Genomic DNA, 21353 nt, shown 5'->3' with positions numbered 1-21353 from the left:
ACTGTATTATCTCAATCCCAGTGCTTATTTAGTCAAAGCCAAACTTCACAGACATCTCAATGCATTAATCTTAGATTCCTTTTTATTAAATACTCCAAATGGGTAGATTAGTGTCTTAATGAGTTAAATAACAAAATCACAGACGTTAGACATACACCATAGGGGTACCTGTCATGCCTTTAACAGCAGATAAGCTTCGTGGCAGCTTCCACTTATTAACCTATAAGCCTTCCTTCTCCGAAACAATTATTCTGTTAAATGTTACCTTATTAGCGCATTTCCCTGACTTCTTTTTAAATGCACAGGTTTCAGCCATGACAAGCTTTGAGCAGCAGAGGGGGCACTTTGACGGCTGAAGTCGTGATTGCCACTTGCTGCTGTGAGTCATTTCTCAGTACCACGGTGTCCTGTGCTTTCCACGTGGTGCTGAGTCAGAGACAGACATGCCTAATGAGCACACGCTGTCTGGGGAACACCGAGTGTTACACCAAGCGAAGGTTGACAGCATCGCCATTCATTTTCAAAACAGGATGAAAATGACATTTGTTGTAGACTGGCAAAATTAACTCCCCCTCACTTGTGGCTTTTACAAATTAGGAATATTGATATCAGGTATGAATAGAATAACCAAGCAACTCATTTTAACATCAATGCAACAAAGCAGCCATACATCCAGCAACATTAATGAGTAGTGGCAATATACACACCTACCACCCACTATTCAGAAGTCTGGCTTGACAATAACCATTCAAACCTTTCATAGTTAGTTATGAGGCAGGAAAACAAACACATCATGTATGCTTTTTATTTCAATTTATTTATCTTTAAAGAACCAATACGAATTGGGGATGTTGTCAAAATGGGTACAATGATAAAAAACTGACCATTTTCATTCTTCTCTGCACTGTCTTTCAGATTGGATCTTAGGCTCTGTGTGTGTGAGTTTAAATATGCATATTTAGGGAAGTCCTATTGTAGCCCATTTCATGAATGAAAGCAGGAGAAGTACCTGTTGTAGGAGCTCTGTTTGGAAGAGTGTCTAAAGTGTATATGTTCATGTGTATAATATGCTCAGCAGGGTTTGGTGGGCTTATCTGAGGTGGATTGATTATTGCACTCCAACAAGTTTAAAAAACAAAACAAAACATGGCTCTCAAAAGGATAAAAAAAAAAATGGATAACAAAGTGTCCTTGCCCCTGCCAAACTGTCACACATATCATATCTTGTGAATAAATATTGCAGACATATTCAAACTCAGTGAACCCCTAAACTGAAAGTGACTTTAAAGCAAGTGAAGGGTAAAAGGAAAATATTACTGCATTTCTAGGTGAGTTTTTGTGCAACACACCCCCAAACTGGACAGTCATAATATGTGTTCAAAGTTTAAAAATGTTTTTAAAAAGGTACATTATTCTGGCCTAATTATAATATCAATAATTGGTGAAAATAAAAATCAGAGTATCATTTAGCATTTCAACTTCTCATCACCATTGCTTGTGTACAAATTAAAATTCACAAAATGGAAAATGTTATCCCATAATCAGACTGGGAAAAAAAAAATGAAATGAAAAGAAAAAGGATGGACTCAAGTTGACAAAATTCTGGCCCAAGGTTGAACAGTATAACCGGGAGGCGGGCCTGTCTGTGTGCTTTGACCTTCCATTCATTGGTTCGGCTGGTGGATCCCCAGGTCTGTATTCATTCATTCGATCACTCGCTTCCTCTCTGATCAATTTACCATGACGCAGTGTTAACAAATCATCACAATAATTACCGATAGCACTCTCTTCATTTTTTCCTCTTTTTTTTTTTTTTTTTTTTTAATCTCTCCTTGTTGGAAGATTCCCCACTAGATGCACATAAGAAAGATGCATTGACAGGCAGCCTACTGCACACAGCAGGTGTGGCCATTGGTATCCTTGAACCGCAGACGCATTTTGGGTCTGTATTTCTCGAGGTAAAGAAGCTGTTTGGAGTTGAAGGCTCCACGTCTCTTCCTGTACAACAAGGGGAGGGGGGACAAAAAGAGGGCAGAAGATTAAAACTGATATCCACAAAAAAGATCACACTATAATAAACAATATGGTCATCACAAGGGATCAAAGAAGTAGTCCAACATTTTAGGAAATACACTCATTCGCTTTTTGGGAGAAAGTCATGAAGGTCATCACCACTCTCATATCTGTGTTTAAAATACAAGTGTACAGTTAGCAGCCAGTTAGCTTAATATAAAACAGAGATAGGCAACAAGGAGAACAACTAATCTGTCTCAAGGCAACAAAATCCATCTTCCAGCACATCCTAAGATCAATAATTGACAAGTTGTATCTTGTTTGTTTAATCTGTACAAAAATCGAAGTGTAATTTGCCACTTTATGGGGGTTTATGCACCATTTATTGGCTGGTAACTTCCTGGAGGCTTGGCCGGCCAGGAGGTAAATAAGTATATTTTCCCAAAATATCGAACACGTTTTTAACGAGCTACCAATTCCTAGAACTTGCAGACAGGCAAATGCCAGTATTATTAAATTGTCAGCACCAATAAACCAAAGAAAACATAAAGGCATCACTGATTTACGTCACAAACAGTCTCAGATCATAGTTTGGCTAATAATCGTAAGGGATTCTTGCTTTCTCACATTTACACAAATTGCACCATTTACTAACTTAAGACTCAACCTTACAAAACCTCATTTCAAATTTAGGGAGGGTACTCACTGCCTTATGAACTGCACAGCATCCTCGTACTTCATCCCGCTCTCAATGAGGGCTAAGGCCACCAAGACAGGAGCTCTGAGAGGTAAAGAAATCCAGTGGACCAGTTCAAAGAGACAGCAAGAGAATCAAAGGAGGAAGGAAGGAGAACAGAAGATTAAATGCCATGGTTCACATGGTTCCATAGTCACACAGTTGAGGTAAAGGGAGGGAGTTTAAACCTGGGAAACAGGCCTGGGAAATCAACAGGGGTGCACAAGTTCACTGTTGCCCTGCTGGGGCACTGTGTGCACACTCTGCCACACTCACAGAGTGTGATAAGTTACAGTAACACAACCTTCTCCCTTCTCACCAGATGAGATAGAGCGGGGGGGGAAAAAAATATATAAAAACGTTCTGTACCATTTGGCGGGTCAAGTCTCAGTGCTGACAGAGCATTTCCTTGAGGGGCTTTTCTCTCACACAAAATTCACGAGGGACAGTATGCAAGAATGGAACGATTGAAAGAAAACGGAAAGAAAACAGTGCGACAGTGCAGATGGAGGGATGAAAATATTGTTAAAGAAAGGATAAACAACAACAAGGCAACAAGGCACAGCTGCAGCCTTCCACAATGAAAGCTTTAAGAAAATGTTGACTGATCAGCCCGTAAAACTATGCAAAGCCAAGATGACTACAGTTAACACAGGACAGGAAAGAATAAGGGGTGAATTCAGAAAATGCCTGTGTAACCAGTCCTGGTAATTATACAAGCTGTGGAATGCCACAGCAATGCAAAACACTGCAAGCCATTGAGAAATCATTGGCTTATTGAGTGTACGATATCAGGAAAGACGTTTTCACACTAGCTTGTCCACGTCATGTGCCTCTGCATTCTTTGTTTTCACACTTGTGTTGTTATTCAACTCTACTCATTTGTAATTCACTGTCACACAGCTCTGTGAATATGACTGTGCATATCTGCACATCTCCTGTGCAACCTCATGACCAACAGATGAATCACATGCAAATGTATTTGCCCTCTATTTCTAAAGTCAGCAGAGGCAACAGAAGTACACTGTTGTTACTGATGATAGATAACCAGCTGATGTCAACTACTTCTGTCTATTTACAGAAGACTAACAGGAGCAGAAACAGAGGACAACCATTTAAGATAATGAATGAAGAACACCAGTGTACATTTAAGATGAGACACTGAAAAACAAAAACAGACAAAGGTGAAGTGCAGCATTTTCCGTTTCACAACCAGCGTGGACTGTGTGATCAACACTGAAGCAACAACAGCTGGTTAATGGGAAGGAGAGGACGGGTAGAGATGAAGGTTACAACTACCAAGTTTAGGATAAAAAGAGACTTAATAAGCATATGATTAATGCCTTTTGTGCCTTTAAGCATGTGCTGACTCTTACAGGTGACCCTCATCTCTTTGCGGTTACTCTGATGCAGGGGAGATAAAATGAACCCTTCTCTACATCACATTTCTCTAGCAAATAATCCAGCTAGCCACTCACCGGCCAAGGCCTGCCACACAGTGCACAGCAATGCAACAGCCAGGTTCCTCTCGAAACTTGGTGTTGAGCAGCTTGAGCCACTCGTCCACAATTTGAGTGGGAGGAGGGGCCCCATCATCGAAGGGCCAGTCCTAGCAGGAGACAAAGAGAGAGTATGTAAGTTGGAAAGGGTGAACATAGAATCAGGTTGCTGCAAATGCGCATCGGCCAACACTTACCACAACCTGTATTCCCTCCTTCTCTACTGGAGCCTTATCATAGGTGGCGTCACAAACTCTCACCAGTGTGTTCACGTGAAACTTCTTCAGCTCCTGGCACACATCAAAAAAGTGATGGCTTTAGATATAGCACTTACAAAAGGACAGACACAGATAACCAATACACATGGATTTGGGAATACCTCTGTGAACTTGTTAAGCGTGGCATTGGTGGGGTTGTGGGTGATGAGGAACCTCATGCACTCGTAGGCAATCTCGACTGCAGCGGGGCGGTTCATGTTGGCGAGACGGCTTAAAAAACAATTACAATACAATACTCTTACAAAACAAAAGCGACTTTTGGCTCAGAAGTCAGCAAAGACTGCTAGGAGATTTATGTTTTCAGGAAAGGGTAGAATAAATAAAAATGACAACACGTGGGAGAAGAATGGGTCAACAGGTGTTCAACTATGGGATGATGCACACAGAGAAAGGGTAACAAAAAAGGATGAACTAGTCCACAGTACTCCGGGATGTTAAAAAAATGATTTAACACAAAACCAAAAAAATTGAAAAGAACAAAAAAGAAAAAGAAAAAAGATGGAGAGACTATCCAGGAGTCATCCAATCAGTTTACCCCATTCAGGAGAGCTGTTTGTGATTGGCTGTTCAAGGAGAAAATGGAAAGCAAAGGTTTTTCGTATTGGTTGGGACAGGGCAGGGCAGTCGGGCCAAGGACTACGCAATATCCCAGAGGGCCTTTGGAAGAGTCAGCAGTTCCTATTGTGCTGGCAGTCAGGGGGGTTTTTGGGTAGCGTAGTCCCTCGGGGGGCGGCCGATTCACTTCTCCACAGAGGTGAGGTGCTGTGCCTGGCAGAATTCTCCGCTCACACACGCCATATAGGTGCGGCCCAAGTCAACACAGAAACCCTGTCGAGATAGGAGAAAGACAAGACGGAGATTTCATGATCATTTTGATGACACCACACACAGCTGTGACAGAGCAATTGTGTGTGCTCATAAAAAAATAAATAAAAACTAGAGCTGGAATCCTTTTGCATACAATATGGGCATATGGGTGACTGTCTCACGTCATCCCCAGAAAGATAGTTATCAAGTCACTTGGTATTTGTTGAGCAAATGTCTGAATTTCCTGTCAAACTTTTAAGCCCCTCATTCATGTTAACTTAAGCAGTTACAGTACAGAGATATCAACAGCAGTGTTAGGTTTGTTAGAACTTTACAAGTACAAACATTCAAATAATAACATCATAATATAGGTCAGAATAATCATAATGAGACATTTTGCTGAAAAGTTCAGCCCCATCAAGATTTCTACATACATAACCCTTCTGCAGACACCACGTCCAGTTTCCAGACATTTGGAGCAAAAAAAAAGGGGCCGTCATGACCAAATCTACATCGCAGCCTTAGTTATGATTTTATTTTGTGAACTGGCAACACCTTTGAATTATATCACTGTCAATCCACCATTTGTCACCAAAATGGAAACCAATAATATACACAACAAGGAGACACACTCACTTCACAAGGGTGTCTTACAGAACAGGTAATGTCTGGTCTGTAACTAGCCTGCAAGCAGTCAGTCCAACTGTGCCAAGTCCTTGAGAGTCTAAATCCAGCCGCCACAAACTGGCTAGAACTGTCTCAGAGCAACACAGGAGGGAAGGGAGGGGGTGAGAGCTGGCTATCACTACGCCGACTACATACACAAAGTAGTGGGAGGGAAACAGAGAGGAAGGGCTTGGACTTCAGCACCATGTCACAGGCAATAGTCACAAGGTGAGGATTGCAGGGTGGGCAAAGCTTCAAACAGCCCCAGCATTTCAGTCCCACGCTCCCTTATTTCACCTCCTTGAGACTGACACCAGACTCTCTGTACTCTTGACTCTCTCTCCATTCCTGTTTAACTCTGCCACAAATACTCAAGACACTTAACTCTAACCATTTTAAATCAGTCTCTCAACCCCACCTGCTTGATTTTCTAGTACAGCGTATGAAAGAACCAGTTACACCTGATTTTTTTCAAAACCATACCAACTCTTTCTTCTTTCTCTCTTGCCCTCACTGCCACTTACCCTCTCAGTTAACTGCCAACCAGAGCCACTGTCAAAGGGTTGTATCGACCCACTCTCCTCTATAAACTTCATTCCTCCCCCTCCATCTTTCATACTTGGCAACAGTCACTAGAGCACTAAAAACGGCCTTGATTTTTTTTTTTTTTCTCGTGTGATGGCCAAGATCCTCCATGACGCCTTTAATTACCATCTCTGAACAAAATGTGGCATGACTGCAAGCAGACGAGTGGAGCTTGGAAAAAGCGTAACCTGACTTTAAAGGATTGTTTGCTTCTAATCCTCCAAAAATGAAAAGGACAGATATGGATTAAATGGGGCAGGTAATGTGCTTTTCACCTATGAAACCTGACAGAGAAAGGACAGTTAAGAGAAATTTAAACATGGGAGGAAACACTGAAGAACAAAAGAGCCCACAGACACACCAAGGACACCACAATGAGAGCTTATGCTAAAAGATGAAAAGCAACAAAATTGTGGATGGTTTCCCAGATGCACAAAGTGAATTCATACAGCCTGTATTTTACATGTAACCAATAGTACGGTTAACAAGAGGCAAAAAGGCAGATCAAACATCATTTCAAAGTCAACACTGGCATACATGAACTGAAGAACGCCTGGGCTATGGGGCTGTGTATTGTTCTCAATGTGGGGATACAACACGTATCAAGAACTGGGTCTTGCGCGAATTTAGAGAAGTGAGTGAGCTGTGGTAACATCAGGTTTGCCAGCTGTCTGCCAACAACTGGAAATACATGCAAATCATACTAAAATTTGCAAACTGGTTCTGCAGTTACACACTGTACAGATGCAGGAAGAACCAAACAAATACACACACACGCACACATACAGACACACCAAATTTGTTAGTTGTTGTTGAACCACACAGGAAACCAGAAGCAGTGTATACAAAAGCCTGGAGAAGAAGTCACAACCTTCAGCTGAGTGAGAAGTAAATGTGTGACATCTCAGTACTTTACTGTTTCAATGTAACACAAGTAATGTACGCAGAATTATAGACTTCACAAGCAGTGAGAATGTCACACACAATTTTTGCCCAAGAAATATCTCTCTGCTATGTTTCTGCTGTCTTAACTAGTGCGGACTGTGAAGTTGGCAATTTAAAGACTAATATTACCGCTATGAGGTTCATGCAGCACAATTAACAAGACATTCTCTCTGTATCTCATAATGCTGGACAGCATAGTCAATGTCAAATTTATTTATTTCAGCTCTGTAATGTCATTTAAGACTTGTTTCAGTATACTAGCTAACTTGTCATTTATGTCTGCATAGACAGAGTGGATCAAAACAGAGTGAAGTAAAGTATATACTCACTTACATTAATGTAAGTGCAATAAAAGTTTCTCAACAAGCCAAACAAAACCTAAAACACATTTGAGAAAGTGGAGTCACAAAAATAAATTATATAATTATAATTATTATTTTTAAATTATTTACTCCTCAACTGATCTTCTCGGCTCAACAATCATTATATTGATTATTTTGACATAATTGCATAGAAGTGTCATAAGAGTGTTACAAGATCCTAAAATATAATGACCATTTCAACCTGAAATGAATGGTTCCAGGAACAGTATAAATGTACACACAGAATGCAGGTATGAAAACATACAAAAACAAACTCAGTGTACAGAATGCCACTATTGAGGGTGGCAGGACAGTAAGGCCAACTTCTTTAGTTGTAGGATCAAGCTGTGGCAGGTACATCTAAGCCAAACAAATTTCAAAGAGACACTGATGTACTTCTGTTACAGCATCTGGCCTTCAGTGCTTATGTGTCTATGTGCAAGTATACATACTAAACTGGGAGAAAGGTCAGAATAAAGACAGAGGCCCATGCAGTGGCCCAGGGAAAGCTCCCTTGGTGCCATTTTCCCCATCACGTGGTCTACTGCTGGAGTAGCACTGCAAGAGAGGGGAGGGAATGAGGGAGAAAGAGTGGGGAGGGGTACTGACAGAGAGTCATTAGGGAGAACTTCCCAAATCAGCTAGCCTCTCCCAGAAAACTGCTACAGTGACTAAGGAGAAAGAACAGAAGCAGAGAGTATAAGACGGGAAGTGTGAGAGAGCAGGGAGAAGCCGTACTAGCTGATAAGAACCATGGTATCTCAGAATAGAAAAGGACATGCAAACCTAAACAGGTGATTAAGACGCAAAAGAATGGGAATCAGGGCATGGGTGTCCTGCAACTGGAAACTCATCATTTTAGGATGATTCAGTCTGTCTGGCAAAGTACAGACCCATGGCAGGTTTAATAGCAAACTGAAAACCAGTTTTTATACAGCAGCAGAATGCATGATTTAATATTTTCCAATGACAAAGCACATAATGTCAGCAATAGACTGGAGCACTGCTAGTGAAAGTTATCACAGCTGAAGTGCATGGAGACCGAAGAAACTGCTACAGTGGGAGTGCTAATTGAAAGGCTTTCACGTTGTAAAGGATTTTACTGCCATGATACTCAATTATTGTAGTGTAAGGCCATGGGCAGCTCTTGCTGACACATGATAGCAGTAAGGTGTCAGCTATCAGGTTGGTTTCATCACTCTCGCATCACCATTACTATATACATACACTACGTACATGAAGCGTATAAGAACAGCAATAGTTACAAGCTGGCTCAGCCAATACATTTGCAAGAAGGGCAAAGGAGAGGTTCTAAAGTTAGAAAGATAAACACATACACCCAAACACAAGCAAATGAGCCCAAATGTCTGGACATACAGACTGGAAAGGGCAAGGTGGCAAAACGTCAGAGTTTCACACAAAATGTGGAATGTCTGAGTCCATCTTCTTCCCCCCTTGTGAAAGATGTTAGTATTACATGCAACCCTGTCTGGAGGTCTGAGGTTGTGCCTGAGTCTCGCTGATGTTTTGTCTGGAGCCAGACTGGGCATGACTAGACTGTACTGCCTCAAAGCAGCTGGAAGGATACTTTGCTGTGTGGGAGCCGAGTCAAGGAGCAGGGGGGAGGGCCTGTCATCAATAGCAGCATGGACAGTGAGGAGGGAGGGCAGGTGGGGCAAAGCCTTGTTCCCCTTGGAGTGAACGAGCATGCACGACACGAGAAAGCTAACACACACCCCTAACACCACACGTACACCCGCTAGCTACGCCTAGTCTACATACTTCTCCTTTTAATACTACATTTACTCTCCACATAAGCAAACACACATACATTAATTCAAGGTGACAAAAAAGCGTTACATTCTCCCTCCAAATGCCTAACACTGATCTGAAATTCACAGGAGAATCAGCAAGAAACCACTGATGGTCTCAATCAGACTTATAGAAACTATGTATCAGTGACAACAGAAATGAGGCTATGTGTTACAGAGGCATGTCTTCATTCCTGTGGCCTTTGTGAATGCCAAATAAATGATAAGTGATAGGCTTGGGAATGTCAGAGAATGGGGACAAAGGAATAGTAAAATGAAAAAACTGGCAAGATGTGAAGGAAAATCATCGATGAATGTAACAATGGATAAGCAAACTCAAACAAAGAAGAAAGAAAGCAAAAAAAGTCAAGTCAGGAACTTGGCAGTGACTATGGCCGAGATAAAACAGAGGATCACACCTGCCCAAAGCCCAGCTGGTTCCTTGCAATGACGTCAATGCTGCCAATAGGAAGGGTGGGCGGCTCTCACCTCAAATTGTTGAGTTCTCCTCAATCTAACTGTGTGCTCACACCAACCAAACTGCTTTCTACCATGTCTTATAACTACAGCACAAAACCTATCATGGGAAGGTCTAGTAATTAGCCAAGTGTGAAGGTGTAGCTGCCACACACAAGCATGATTGGATTTCATCTATATTTGCATGTCAGTGGGTTCTAAGTAACAAAATTAAAATGTAGGGGGTCATATATATATTTTTTTTTTTTTTTTTTAACAAGGGTGATGTAGTTCGCACACTTTGTTTGCATAAATACCTGCTACAAAATGAATCAACTGGTCAGGACACTCACGCAAGAAACCACACCATCACCATGTTACCTTCAGTAACATCTCCCAAATGCATTTTGGTTTCAACTCAGGTATTTGGGTTTGGAAATCCTCTCAGTGTAAAATTCAAAGCCCTTAGTAGGTCACAAGATAAGAGAATTAACTTCATGCTCAATAAGAAAAAAAAAAAAAAAAGCATGCAGACTCAGTCCAGGACTGAATGGCCCTATAACTCTGGGTTATGGTGACAGGTCATCCCACCATTCAGCAAACACATAAAGGAACTAGTGTGGACAATGTTCCCTTGCCATCAGTCATGCTTAAAGAAAACACACAAAGGTAGACAGCCAAGCAAGGAACCTAACACACACACAAAACTGCAAATAAGCTACACTAGTTAAGCATCTAAGACTTTCTTGCCAGTTTGTCTAGTGTAACAACCAAAACACAAAAATCCCCAGGCATGTTGGGACAAGACAGCATTGAAAGACAGACTTGTAAAGAAAACTGAACTTTTATAGAAATCCCAAACCGTTGCCGGGCCTCCCATAAGCTGCACACTCCTGTGGTTTGCAAATAAGTCTCAGCCTGAAAGTGATACATCAATCAGTAGATTCTGTGTGGCCTCACGCTTTGCTGATTGAATTCTGATAGCAGATTCTGCTGATAGAGTTTCCTAGATTAGGCAAGAACTGGTTCATGCCCATTCAAATTTTTTCTGAGAACAGCCCTCACCCTACCAAGTAGGTAGGGAAGTGTTGGAGTGTCAGAGATTAATTATAGTAGTCTGCAACCAATACCAGCACCCTGACCAACCCTCACACTCAAGAATACTGTTTAACCAATGACAAACAGTTGAATGTTGCAACACAAAGCTCTCTTTTTAAAGCACCAGACACAGACTAGAATACAGACACAGACAGACAGGACACAGACTAGATGTGATACATTTTCATTACACATTCAAAGTAAAATACTGCCTAGATATACAGTGTAGTGCATTTTCATTATTTTACCAATCAAAATTCCCATGTTGTAAGTTATATACTACTTTTCTGATAAAAGATTTGTGTACCCCGCCTCTCGCCCGTAGTCAGCTGGGATAAGCTCTCCACCTCCTAATAGCTATACAACTGTGCCCCTTAGACTCTTATGCCATCTTTCAGATTTTCTTTATTTTGAGGTTAAATTGGTGAATTGATTGTCATTTTATTTGTCTGGCAACAGTAACAAAAGGATGTCTACAGAGATAGAACTTTTTGTTGTGTCTCGCCAAATCCACCAGACTCCACTCAAATAAACAGTAATTTTACCCAACAATCTTTCAAACCGGAAAGAAACAAAATATAACTCACAAAATCCATTTTGTTCAGCTTTCCACTGTTCCAAAAAATCACCAGCTCTCCACTGATCAAAATAAACCCTTAATTCATCCAGGTAGAATATGAAAATACCATTATAGGAGCATGAGGATGAGGAGTGCAGACATCAAAGAGGCAGTGGGAGAAAACTGTGTGTTTAGCCAGAATATTTTCACAGAATAATATCTTGGCATATTAAAGGTTTATTTCAAACAAAACAAAGCTGGTGATTGTTGGAAAGAAGATCAAGGATAATACTTTTTTTTTTTTTTTAATTTCATTGTCCTCTGTCTTGATCACCAGGTGATGGAGTGGGTCACTTTTGCTGATCTGCAGACTTTGGTTGCTACATCTTTTAAACCAGTTTCCATGCTTCATTGTCCATAAAACTATTGTTGACATTTTTTTTCTTAATTATGTAAAAAGAAAATCAAAAGATTAATAAAATGTTACTACTGTAAGTAAATGGATGACATACATCATGCCACTGAAATAATGTCCCCTCTTCAAAAATAGCAAGTAAGTAACCTAAACATTAAAGAAAGTGCTTGGTGAGGCAGTTACAGTCAGACTTTTTTAAAATACATTTCAAAGCCATACTCCAAAAGTTACATTTGGATGTGGATATACTTTAAACTTGAAATGTTCTGCAATTTTATGGGGAAGCAGTTTTGGTACCTCTATGTATGTGGATGGATGGATGGACAAAAAGCAGCACAGAAAAAAAGCTGTGAATACGAGTAAAAATAATAATCCACCTGTTCTTGGACTTAGTCACCTGATCAGAGTCTTATAATTGGGACATGAGTCACAACTGGTCATGTCTGTGTTTACCTGTGTCAAGGTGGAACCATGCGCAGACTGTGTGACTCAGGCCTGCGGTCGTCTCGCTTCTGAAATATAATAAACCCATGTTTTTCACAGGACTATTACCACAGACCCCTAAAATAAATAAGCTCCAACTCAGGATAGAAATACTTCGAAATGGACTCAAAAGAAATCCACAAGGCCAGACAGCTCCTTAGTATAAGAGAGCTTAGTACTCTTAGTCCAAAATAATTCAAATGTAGTAATAGAGTCACAAACCTTTAACAGTGTGCCTGAGAAATACCTTTAAAAATCTGATCTGTAAAACAAACAGTTTGGTGTCAGATTACTATAATTAATAACACAAAAGTTTTATATTGTTTACAAAATGAAAGTGGCACCACTCCGGAGTAAATATAAAAATCTTAATGCACTTGCAAAGAGTAAACATCCCTCCTGTTACAGCCCATATGTGGGTGGACTGTGTTTGATCAAGGCCAGAAATAGATTGGGGGTACAGATTGACCCTGCATAAATGCAACACTCAACACAACAGATGCACAAAACTCCTCAGTGCTGCAGTTCCTCTGACCAAGACAGGCCTCTGTGAAGGGTTTACAGTCATCACAATGTCTCACCTAGCCTTGCTCAGACATTTTTAATCTGTTAAAAACAAATGTGAAAGTCCGTAGAGAGCACGCAATAAGGAAGAGGCACATCAAAAGGCACCTGTGCTAGCAAATGGCTTAACACTAAAGTGCTGACTGACACAACGGGAATGCTGCAATGAGGTGTTGATGAGTTTTAAATAAGAATGTTTTTTAGGGGCAAATTGATGGTGGTTTTTTTTCTTCTCTTTTATTAGTACCAATTTCCAATTTTAAAACTTTTTAGTTTCAGACAAAACTGCAAACGAAGTAGATCGGTCATTTACATTTAAAGAGCTCATATTTTCACATGAAAGCCAACTTGCTCAAATGAAGGTTAAAAGTACATGAATAGCTGTAAATAAAGACAGTACAAGCTATAACATAACACATCCCCAACTGATATCGAGCCTTTAGGGTGATAAGCTGAAAATATTAATACACTTTAAAATTTATAGAGAGAAAGGTTAGATTCTGAGAGATTTCTGAGTCACTCATGACTGTGCTAGTCTGTATGAAGAACAAAAAGATAGTTTACTTGTTTTCAAAATATTAAGTAGACACTGGTGTCTCTTTCTTAATAAAAGTCACGTTTTGTCAACTTACAAAGTAATTTTTAATATGCAACATTTTGCAATGCCTTTCCTTTACAATCACAGAAAAAAAAGGACCAACCTGTATCTATTCAACAAATGCTTGGAATATCCTACTGCCCAACAGACAATAACACCTGGGTCATATAATTTTATAACAGGCTGATACGTATATTACAGATCAATTACAAAAATGTTTGTTTAGTCAGTCAATTTTACGTTCCTCTTAATTTTATGCTGGTACTGCAAGGCCGAAAAGATTCTGTCACATTTCTTCTGTGCACTACAATACGCCATTTGCATATCATGCAGTTTTGCTCTCTGGTTTGTCAAAACAGAAACCACAAAACCATGTCTTCATGAAAAGACACTGTTGCTATGTGCACGTCTTCTTCTTGATTAGATGCACTTATTGCTTAGTGTATTCTTCATCCAACTCAGTATGTTGTGAATGGATGCGCACCTTAACACTGTATGCCATTTTTACTGTGGCTGATAGTGCTTATGATGCTGTACAAAGCTCAAATTCATTGTGTCACTGGACTGTTTTGTAAGTTCACATTTCTTTACAACCTTAAAAACATAATTTGACTGAGCATGTCATTTAGCAGGAAAAGATTACGTGGGTAGGTGCTTTACTGCCCATCAAAATGTTGTTGACATTTCGGTAAATGGATGTCCTCATTTTACTTGTTATTCAGCCAAACAGGTTACCTCTCTCTGCTCCCACAGGACAGGAGCTAATCTTCCTGCATAGTACTTGTTGTTCTGGCTTCCTGTGTCCGTGTAAACGTGGCTGGAGAAGGGAGGTGAGAGAATATGTAACCCCCAATTTCCATGAACAGACGAACACCCCCTACACACGCACATGGCAAAGCCCACTTATCACACTGTTTTGCAGCCTCTGAGTGAGCACAGATAAACAGTGTGACGATCAAAGGCCTCTGATAGCGCTTAGAGGGAGGGACAAGGGCTGATCCGTCTCTGGAAAGGACCGAAAAAGACCAGGGCTCGGTACCTTAGAAATGAGAACGAAAAGAGGAAAATATATCCAAACAAAGGTCTGTTTTGTCCTCACTGTGGCCAAGTTGCACTTTTAATTGCACTTCACAAAAAAAATTAAACAGCTCCATCTGAACAACTGCATTTGAAAAAAGAAACAAAGTCATACACAATACTGACATTTGACTATAATTTGAATATGGGTTAAGAGTGAGAACACAAAGGGTTGTCTGATTGTCTGCTGGAACCAAAGGAGGTAATATTGGCTCATAACACAAACAAGCGTTCCTGCCAAAAATTCTCCAACAAAGGCTGGACGAAACATTAAATATTATATATTTGTGAATGTGAATTGCGTTCAAGATACAAGATGCACTGTTATGGCCGCAAATACTTCAGTAAACTATTTAAAGGATACTTTGTTAAATATAATATTGAGCTTCTGGAAAATTGGACCACTTCCTGTAGTCTTCTCGCAATCGCAGAAAACTGCAGACTAGCACTGCTTGTTAAGGAGTAATCACATCTTGGAAAGTGTTGCTCTTAATGACAATATGCAACAAGCTGTGGCACTGTGATATGGAGGAAGATAATTACTTCATGTTATGCCTACAGAACTGAGCAAGAATGAAATCATTTTTCCCCTATCCGGGATTATATGTAAAAAAAATTTCAAATGATTTTAATAGTGACTTGTTTGAACCTTGGTCGTTTGAACATTTTCCAGATCTTTCAATGAATCACTAAATGCCTACTAAAACTCATCCATTCAGAACAACCACGGATATGATGTTGCAATAAAGTCACAGTTTAAGGTGACTCCTCCGATGGGACGAAGCTACTGTCACCACGTTTCGCCATCCTACAAGTGCCTGAAATGACTTTATGCACTTTTACCGATGTCTTCTCACGTGGCAGTAACATAACACTCTTTGTTAATGTGATCATGAAATCTGCTTTTCAATATCGCTGCAATTTGCCCTGACAGGATAGGAAAAATTTTTACGTTTTTTATTCTGATCTAGAATATGGGTCAAGGGAATATATTTAGCCATCTCTGAGCTCCTTAATCTCATCTCACAATCCTCACATTGTGTCCACCACACCATCACCCAGCCTAGATGGGCACATATACCATGACAATGAGGCACATCTCAATCTGTTCACAAACACATGAATTCAACAGGGTTAGGAAGTACCAAAACTGACGATGAGAAATTATATCAGGCGGCGCAAAGATCTGCACACAGCGCTACTTGGGTTACAAGGTGTCCCTTCCACCTTCCTCAAATTTTTAAAGCATCAGAAATATACTAGAGACAAATAAGGACAAATTTACTATGAAAATCAATCTGGAAAAAAAACAAATAAACTGCAAATGTCCACAATGGCCTAAAATAAAACTAAGTTTGAATATGAGCCGACACTCAGCAACAGACAGACCCAGACAGGAGAATGTCTGCAAACTTATTTGCCGAGAGGTATAGAGTCCCACTGTGACATCAATTCTTCTGACATTTGGAAACTAACTCAGCCTTGTGACAGCAGCATCAGGGGATACCTGTTGCCATACCGACAATTATCTCAGCAGTAGCAACAAGTGCTTCTGTAGGGAATTTTGGGGTCCCTTGTGAAGTGACCGGAGAAGAGCAATTGTGTTCTCTTATAACTTTCACAGGGCAAAGTTGAAGACTCAGTTTAAAAGAGAGGCAGGCTTCGGATAACTTTATCTAGAAACTTTTTAACCTATAAAATCCAACTTCCTTGCCAGAGGCCTAAAATATATCCTGTGATCTTAGTCCTGGTAGCAAATTCATCTTTTAAAGATTATGGCCACAATGAACACATTAGTTTGAGGTCATGTTGTTCATGCATTTAATAACCTGCTTAAAGAAACCGAGAAAAGGCCAAGCTCCGCTGAGTAACATAACAGTGCACAGGCAATAGAAAAACACACAGCAAACACAGCATTTTCTAGACTACAGATTCAAAAGTCACACTTTCTGGATCAGTAAGAGTGAGCAGCTACGCCTACAAACAACAGGTCTAATAACAATAACAACACCCTTTACTATAGTCTGTTTTGGCAAAGGACAGTGTTTTCCCCTGCTAACTGCAGCTCTGGCATCTGTAGCTAGACAAGGTAGCTGTAAACACATATAACAGAGCAAGATCCTATTCCTACCTGTTGCTATAGTTTCAGAAGGCAGCCTTGCAGCAGCATCTAGAAGAGGTGTCAATCTGTCAGACACTGCCAGAGCCCGTGCCTTCGCTTTATCCAGTGCTGTGGCAACAACAGTAAACGAACACCGTGCCGACCAGGGCATGATTCATTAACCAATTCACAGCACAAGAAACACACAGCGTGCCCATGGCTACTAATGCATAATTACATATGGCTTTTCGCTTAATGGTTTGAAATTAGGAGAAAAAATGTGGACATCTAATCATAGCTTTCCACTTTGGGCCAATTTCAACACAACAAAACTGCTCTGGAGCTGGGGATTTTAGCAAGCGAACACATAGTACAACCAAAGCCTGTGTTCCATTCTAACTACAGGCCTGACACCCAAGGGCATAACTTGATTTTAAATTGGCCAAATCTGTTAAGCCAGTCACAGTGGAACAGACCTCTTTGACCCTACCTTTTAATACTGACAGCCACCCTGTGGCTACATGGATAAATGCCAGCAGGCTACAACATAGGTGTTCTTCTTCCCCCAGTAACCCTCTTGGTAAGTTGGCGTCATGTTACTGTGAACTGGGCTCGCCTTTCAGTTACGGTAACCAAGGCTGAGAACTTCCCCACTTGTTACATTGCTTTTTTTAATGCCGCCTGCAGGCAATGGAACCACCCTTTTGTTGGTGAAAATATCACGCATGCGGGAATCCAGCTAGATTTAGGTCTACTACCACACATTTCAATCTTAGCATGCAATAAATTGTATGTAAGCAGAAAATGGCAATACAAATTGAGATGAAGCTGATACCATGCATCAGATCTTTAAGAAGGGCCGGGACTGCTTGTTTCAAACGGAAAACCTAGAACCTCAAAAACACAGTAAGGCTTAAGGGTGTTAAGTGATAATATCGTTCAAACACAAATACTTCCCATTTCTGTGTGTTTAATTTGATAAAAGGGCGTATAACAGAAAGCAAAAAAGCCAACAAAAATGCAGCAATGAAGGCTTGGCTTAGCCTTGTAGTTTCACACTTTACAAACATGCACAAAAAATAAACATTACTCAGAAAGACTAGACTAACAGGTACCAGGAATTTGACTTGTAGTGCAGTGCCTTGTGAATGAGGTCTCCCCATTGCATGGGCTTGTCTTTAGCTTTGGGCGGTGCTCTAAGTGGACTGAGAGGAGCTATGCTATTTCGAGATTGGCTGTACATCATGTGTCCGTGAGCTATAATATAAAGCAGGTCACCAGTATGAGTGACCTACTTCCACAATAAAATGCAAATAGAGCATAAATACTCAGTCCTCTTTTGTAACAGTTCTGAAATCCTGTGTGTGTGTCATTGTTGCTAGTATCACCTAAGTGTTACAATTATGAGATTTGAATAGAAGAAATATATAAATTATAACAAGTATCTCCTCTGCTACTTCCACACACATTGCCTCTGTTTGTTTTGATAACCAAATGTATTTACTCATCTCATTTCCTATAGTTTCTGCAGGCAAATTAGGTCACCTTGCAGTGACTCATAAGCAGAAATGTATAATTAGCTTACCTGTTGCACCGGTCACTCATTGACTCATCCACCCAACATGGGTGGATGAGTCAATGAGTAACTGGTGTTCAAAGCTATTCATTTGTATAAGCTGCCCACTAGAATTTATTATCAGAGGGGAGACTGAAACCATTGGAAGGTCATAAAATGAAAACTGAGAGGCATGGGAATGTGCTGCGGCCTTTGGTGTCACAGCTGCTCAACTCAACTTCCTCCCCGAGTGCATTTCCTCATTTCACTCCATACAACATGGCTAAATACTTGGGTGCTTTCTGTTTTAAGAAACCAGACGCGGTTCAAATATGGACCCCACCTAATCCCAGTGTTACCTTACAGCTACATTTTTACATGAAAGACAGACGAATTTGAGTCAAACCGGCTAGTTCACAATTATGACAGTAGTTACACAATATAAACGAGGACCTAAGACACGATAATTATCAATATAGTGTTGTCGAATACTTCGTTTTGTTATTAAAATTTAGTTTGGCATATGGCTTTAAGTAAATTGGTCAACCATGCTCTGCGTCTAGATTTGTCACAAAGGGAGTAAAGTCGCTAGCTCGGTAGCCATCTGCCTTTATGAGCACCGCTAAAACACTCAAAAGAAACTGAGAAAAATGGAAATCACAAACGATGGTTTCAATTTAAACGTGTAAATGGCGCAACTGTCATAAATGAGTAACCAAAATATTAGTTAAAACGTTAGCCAAAACATCGTTATCGTTAAGCTAGATGTTGTCCAAGAGAAATGCTTCCTTTACTGGCACGTCAAGAGCTTGTGGTACAGCTAAGGGTAACGTTAGTTAGCTCTTGTTTTATAAAACAACGGACGACGTTCAGTTTAGAAAATAATGTGGCGTTACACGACACCTGATGCGCCGTGTTTCAAAATAAAAATAAAAGCCAGCAACCGTATACCTATGTTAGTGGTCGTAATGTTAACCAAGATTACCCTCCTTCTTATTCTAGGAAATAGCCTTAGCCCTAACACCAAGCTAACGCAGGCACAGTAGCTAGCAGGCTAGCTGAGATCCGTCACTTTGTATTTCACAGCAACGTTTAGCAACCAGTCCAAAGAAAAGTCAAGCCTCGCTATACTAGTTAACATACTTGAGAGTGTGTAGCACCGTTGGGAACAATGATGAGAATCGGTATTAATACAGGTTAACATTATTTTTTAACAGCCAACGTTACAACCGTTCAAGCCTTGCTCTGCGAGCTAACGCTAACGTGGCTACATACTGGTTCAGATACTCATGCAACTTACTTTAGCTCTCATGTGTTGTGCTAATCGTCTAAGAATATGGAACCCAACTTTTAATCAGGCTCTTGTGTATCTGTGTTGGAACTGTGTACGATCATATCACACACAAGTTCTAAGAGATCAGTTTTAGGTAGTTAGGTTATTTGGTACTTACAAAGAGCAGGCTGAACATTGAAATCCCGTGACTACCCCGGAGAAAGTGGAGGGAGTGTAGAAACCGCTGCCAGGTCGCCTTTTTTGTTCCCCTTCAATGTGGCAGCTTGAATTCTCGTCGGAGGTCGGGAACTGTTGTCGGGGAGGAGCCTCGTCAGTTTGTTGACACCTTCAGGGACCTTCGGATACACGATTTGCAAGGCAACCCAAGTTAATGGCAGGTCAGCACAGAGGGAGACAACAACTGCAATGTCCGTCATTTTCTGTGGCACGCTAATGTATATGCTCTGTACTTCTGAGAACACACACAGAGGGGCAGACGAGTAATATAATATACGTGATTTAATGCACTTCTATTAAAACAAACAAATGAATCCCCATTCTTCAAATATTTTTGCTTATGTTTTCTTTAACAGCCTTGTGCCTGGAGTTATTTAAAATGTTTAGAAAATAAGAACATTGGAGAAGAGCTGTCAGATCTTTTTTCTCTTTTTTATTACCTGTTTAGTTGGAGGGAATCTTAAAAACTGGACTATTATTTAAGCGACATTCCGGACAGCTTTTGTTTAATGCGTTTGATTAATGTCTCTTAATTTATTTATTCTAACAATAATTAAATTAAATCAGCAGCTGTTACTTTTCTATGAACACGTGAGATAGGCTACGTGCACTTCAAGTTATATTTTTAAGTACGCCAGATGTACGAGTTTACCGAGATCACACAAATGTATCATGGAGTCTCTGGCGTCAGTACGACGTAAGAAGAATCCGGGTGCACGATGACAGCTCACCATTGTGACGACAGTTCCAGAAAATAACCGAACGATATTATCCTTATGCGCCTGAGCTGTTTTACAACACTGACTTTATATAGCTTCAATGTCTTTAGCCAGTCACATTTCATATGGCTCTAATAGCCACTTGCGGTATGTAGGTTTTGTGTATTATAGACTGAGTGGGTCTACAGCGCTTGTATTAGTCTAATGTATATTTATTATGTGTCAGAGGGTGTCTGCATATCTTTACAAAAATATATTTACATATCTTTTAGGTGTAAATATAGAAATATGTCCATTTAATAAGCATCTAAGACAAGACAAGCCTGAGATACTGTTTTAACTGTAAATGTATATCTCCCTCTAGTGTTCATTCCTTGACATGCAACAGATGTGTCACTTAGATATCCGTATTGAGAAAAAATGAAAATCACTAAATTACAACTAATCAGTGGTTGCCAATACAACTAATACTACTAATACAAAATTTGGAGATATGGCAGTGACTCCTATGCATTG

General features: G+C 40.3%; 1 protein-coding gene across 3 annotated transcripts; it reads right to left on the bottom strand.

Moving 5' to 3' along the window:
* Positions 1–791: 791 nt before the first annotated feature.
* On the bottom strand, positions 792–20226 carry ptp4a2b (protein tyrosine phosphatase 4A2b). 3 transcript variants are annotated; one of them, XM_046416860.1, is made up of 9 exons: positions 20060–20177; positions 12936–12975; positions 12684–12742; positions 5062–5354; positions 4628–4736; positions 4446–4538; positions 4228–4358; positions 2720–2794; positions 792–1998 (listed from the first exon to the last, which is right to left on the bottom strand). In XM_046416860.1, the coding sequence occupies exons 4-9, from the start codon at positions 5064–5066 to the stop codon at positions 1887–1889; spliced, it is 525 nt and encodes a 174-aa protein (XP_046272816.1). In that variant the 5' UTR covers positions 5067–5354; positions 12684–12742; positions 12936–12975; positions 20060–20177; the 3' UTR covers positions 792–1886. The 3 variants fall into 3 exon arrangements, with proteins under 3 accessions (XP_046272816.1, XP_046272815.1, XP_046272817.1); XM_046416859.1 differs by lacking the exons at positions 12684–12742; positions 12936–12975 and having other exon boundaries at positions 20060–20226; XM_046416861.1 differs by lacking the exons at positions 12684–12742; positions 12936–12975; positions 20060–20177 and adding an exon at positions 17084–18647.
* Between the last annotated feature and the right edge of the window lie 1127 nt (positions 20227–21353).

The sequence above is a fragment of the Scatophagus argus genome, chromosome 17 (genome assembly GCF_020382885.2).
Source record: "Scatophagus argus isolate fScaArg1 chromosome 17, fScaArg1.pri, whole genome shotgun sequence".
Classification (NCBI taxonomy): Eukaryota; Metazoa; Chordata; class Actinopteri; family Scatophagidae; genus Scatophagus; species Scatophagus argus.
This window is presented reverse-complemented; position numbering and strand designations above follow the sequence as displayed.

What these genes read in the sequence shown, in the direction of transcription:
- ptp4a2b (XM_046416859.1), bottom strand. An exon ending in AGGAGGGAATACAGGTTGTG is followed by an intron (nt 4,359 to 4,445) that starts GTAAGTGTTGGC and finishes GTCTCCTGCTAG; the next exon opens with GACTGGCCCTTCGATGATGG. An exon ending in GCTGTGCAGTTCATAAGGCA is followed by an intron (nt 1,999 to 2,719) that starts GTGAGTACCCTC and finishes CTTGTTGTACAG; the next exon opens with GAAGAGACGTGGAGCCTTCA.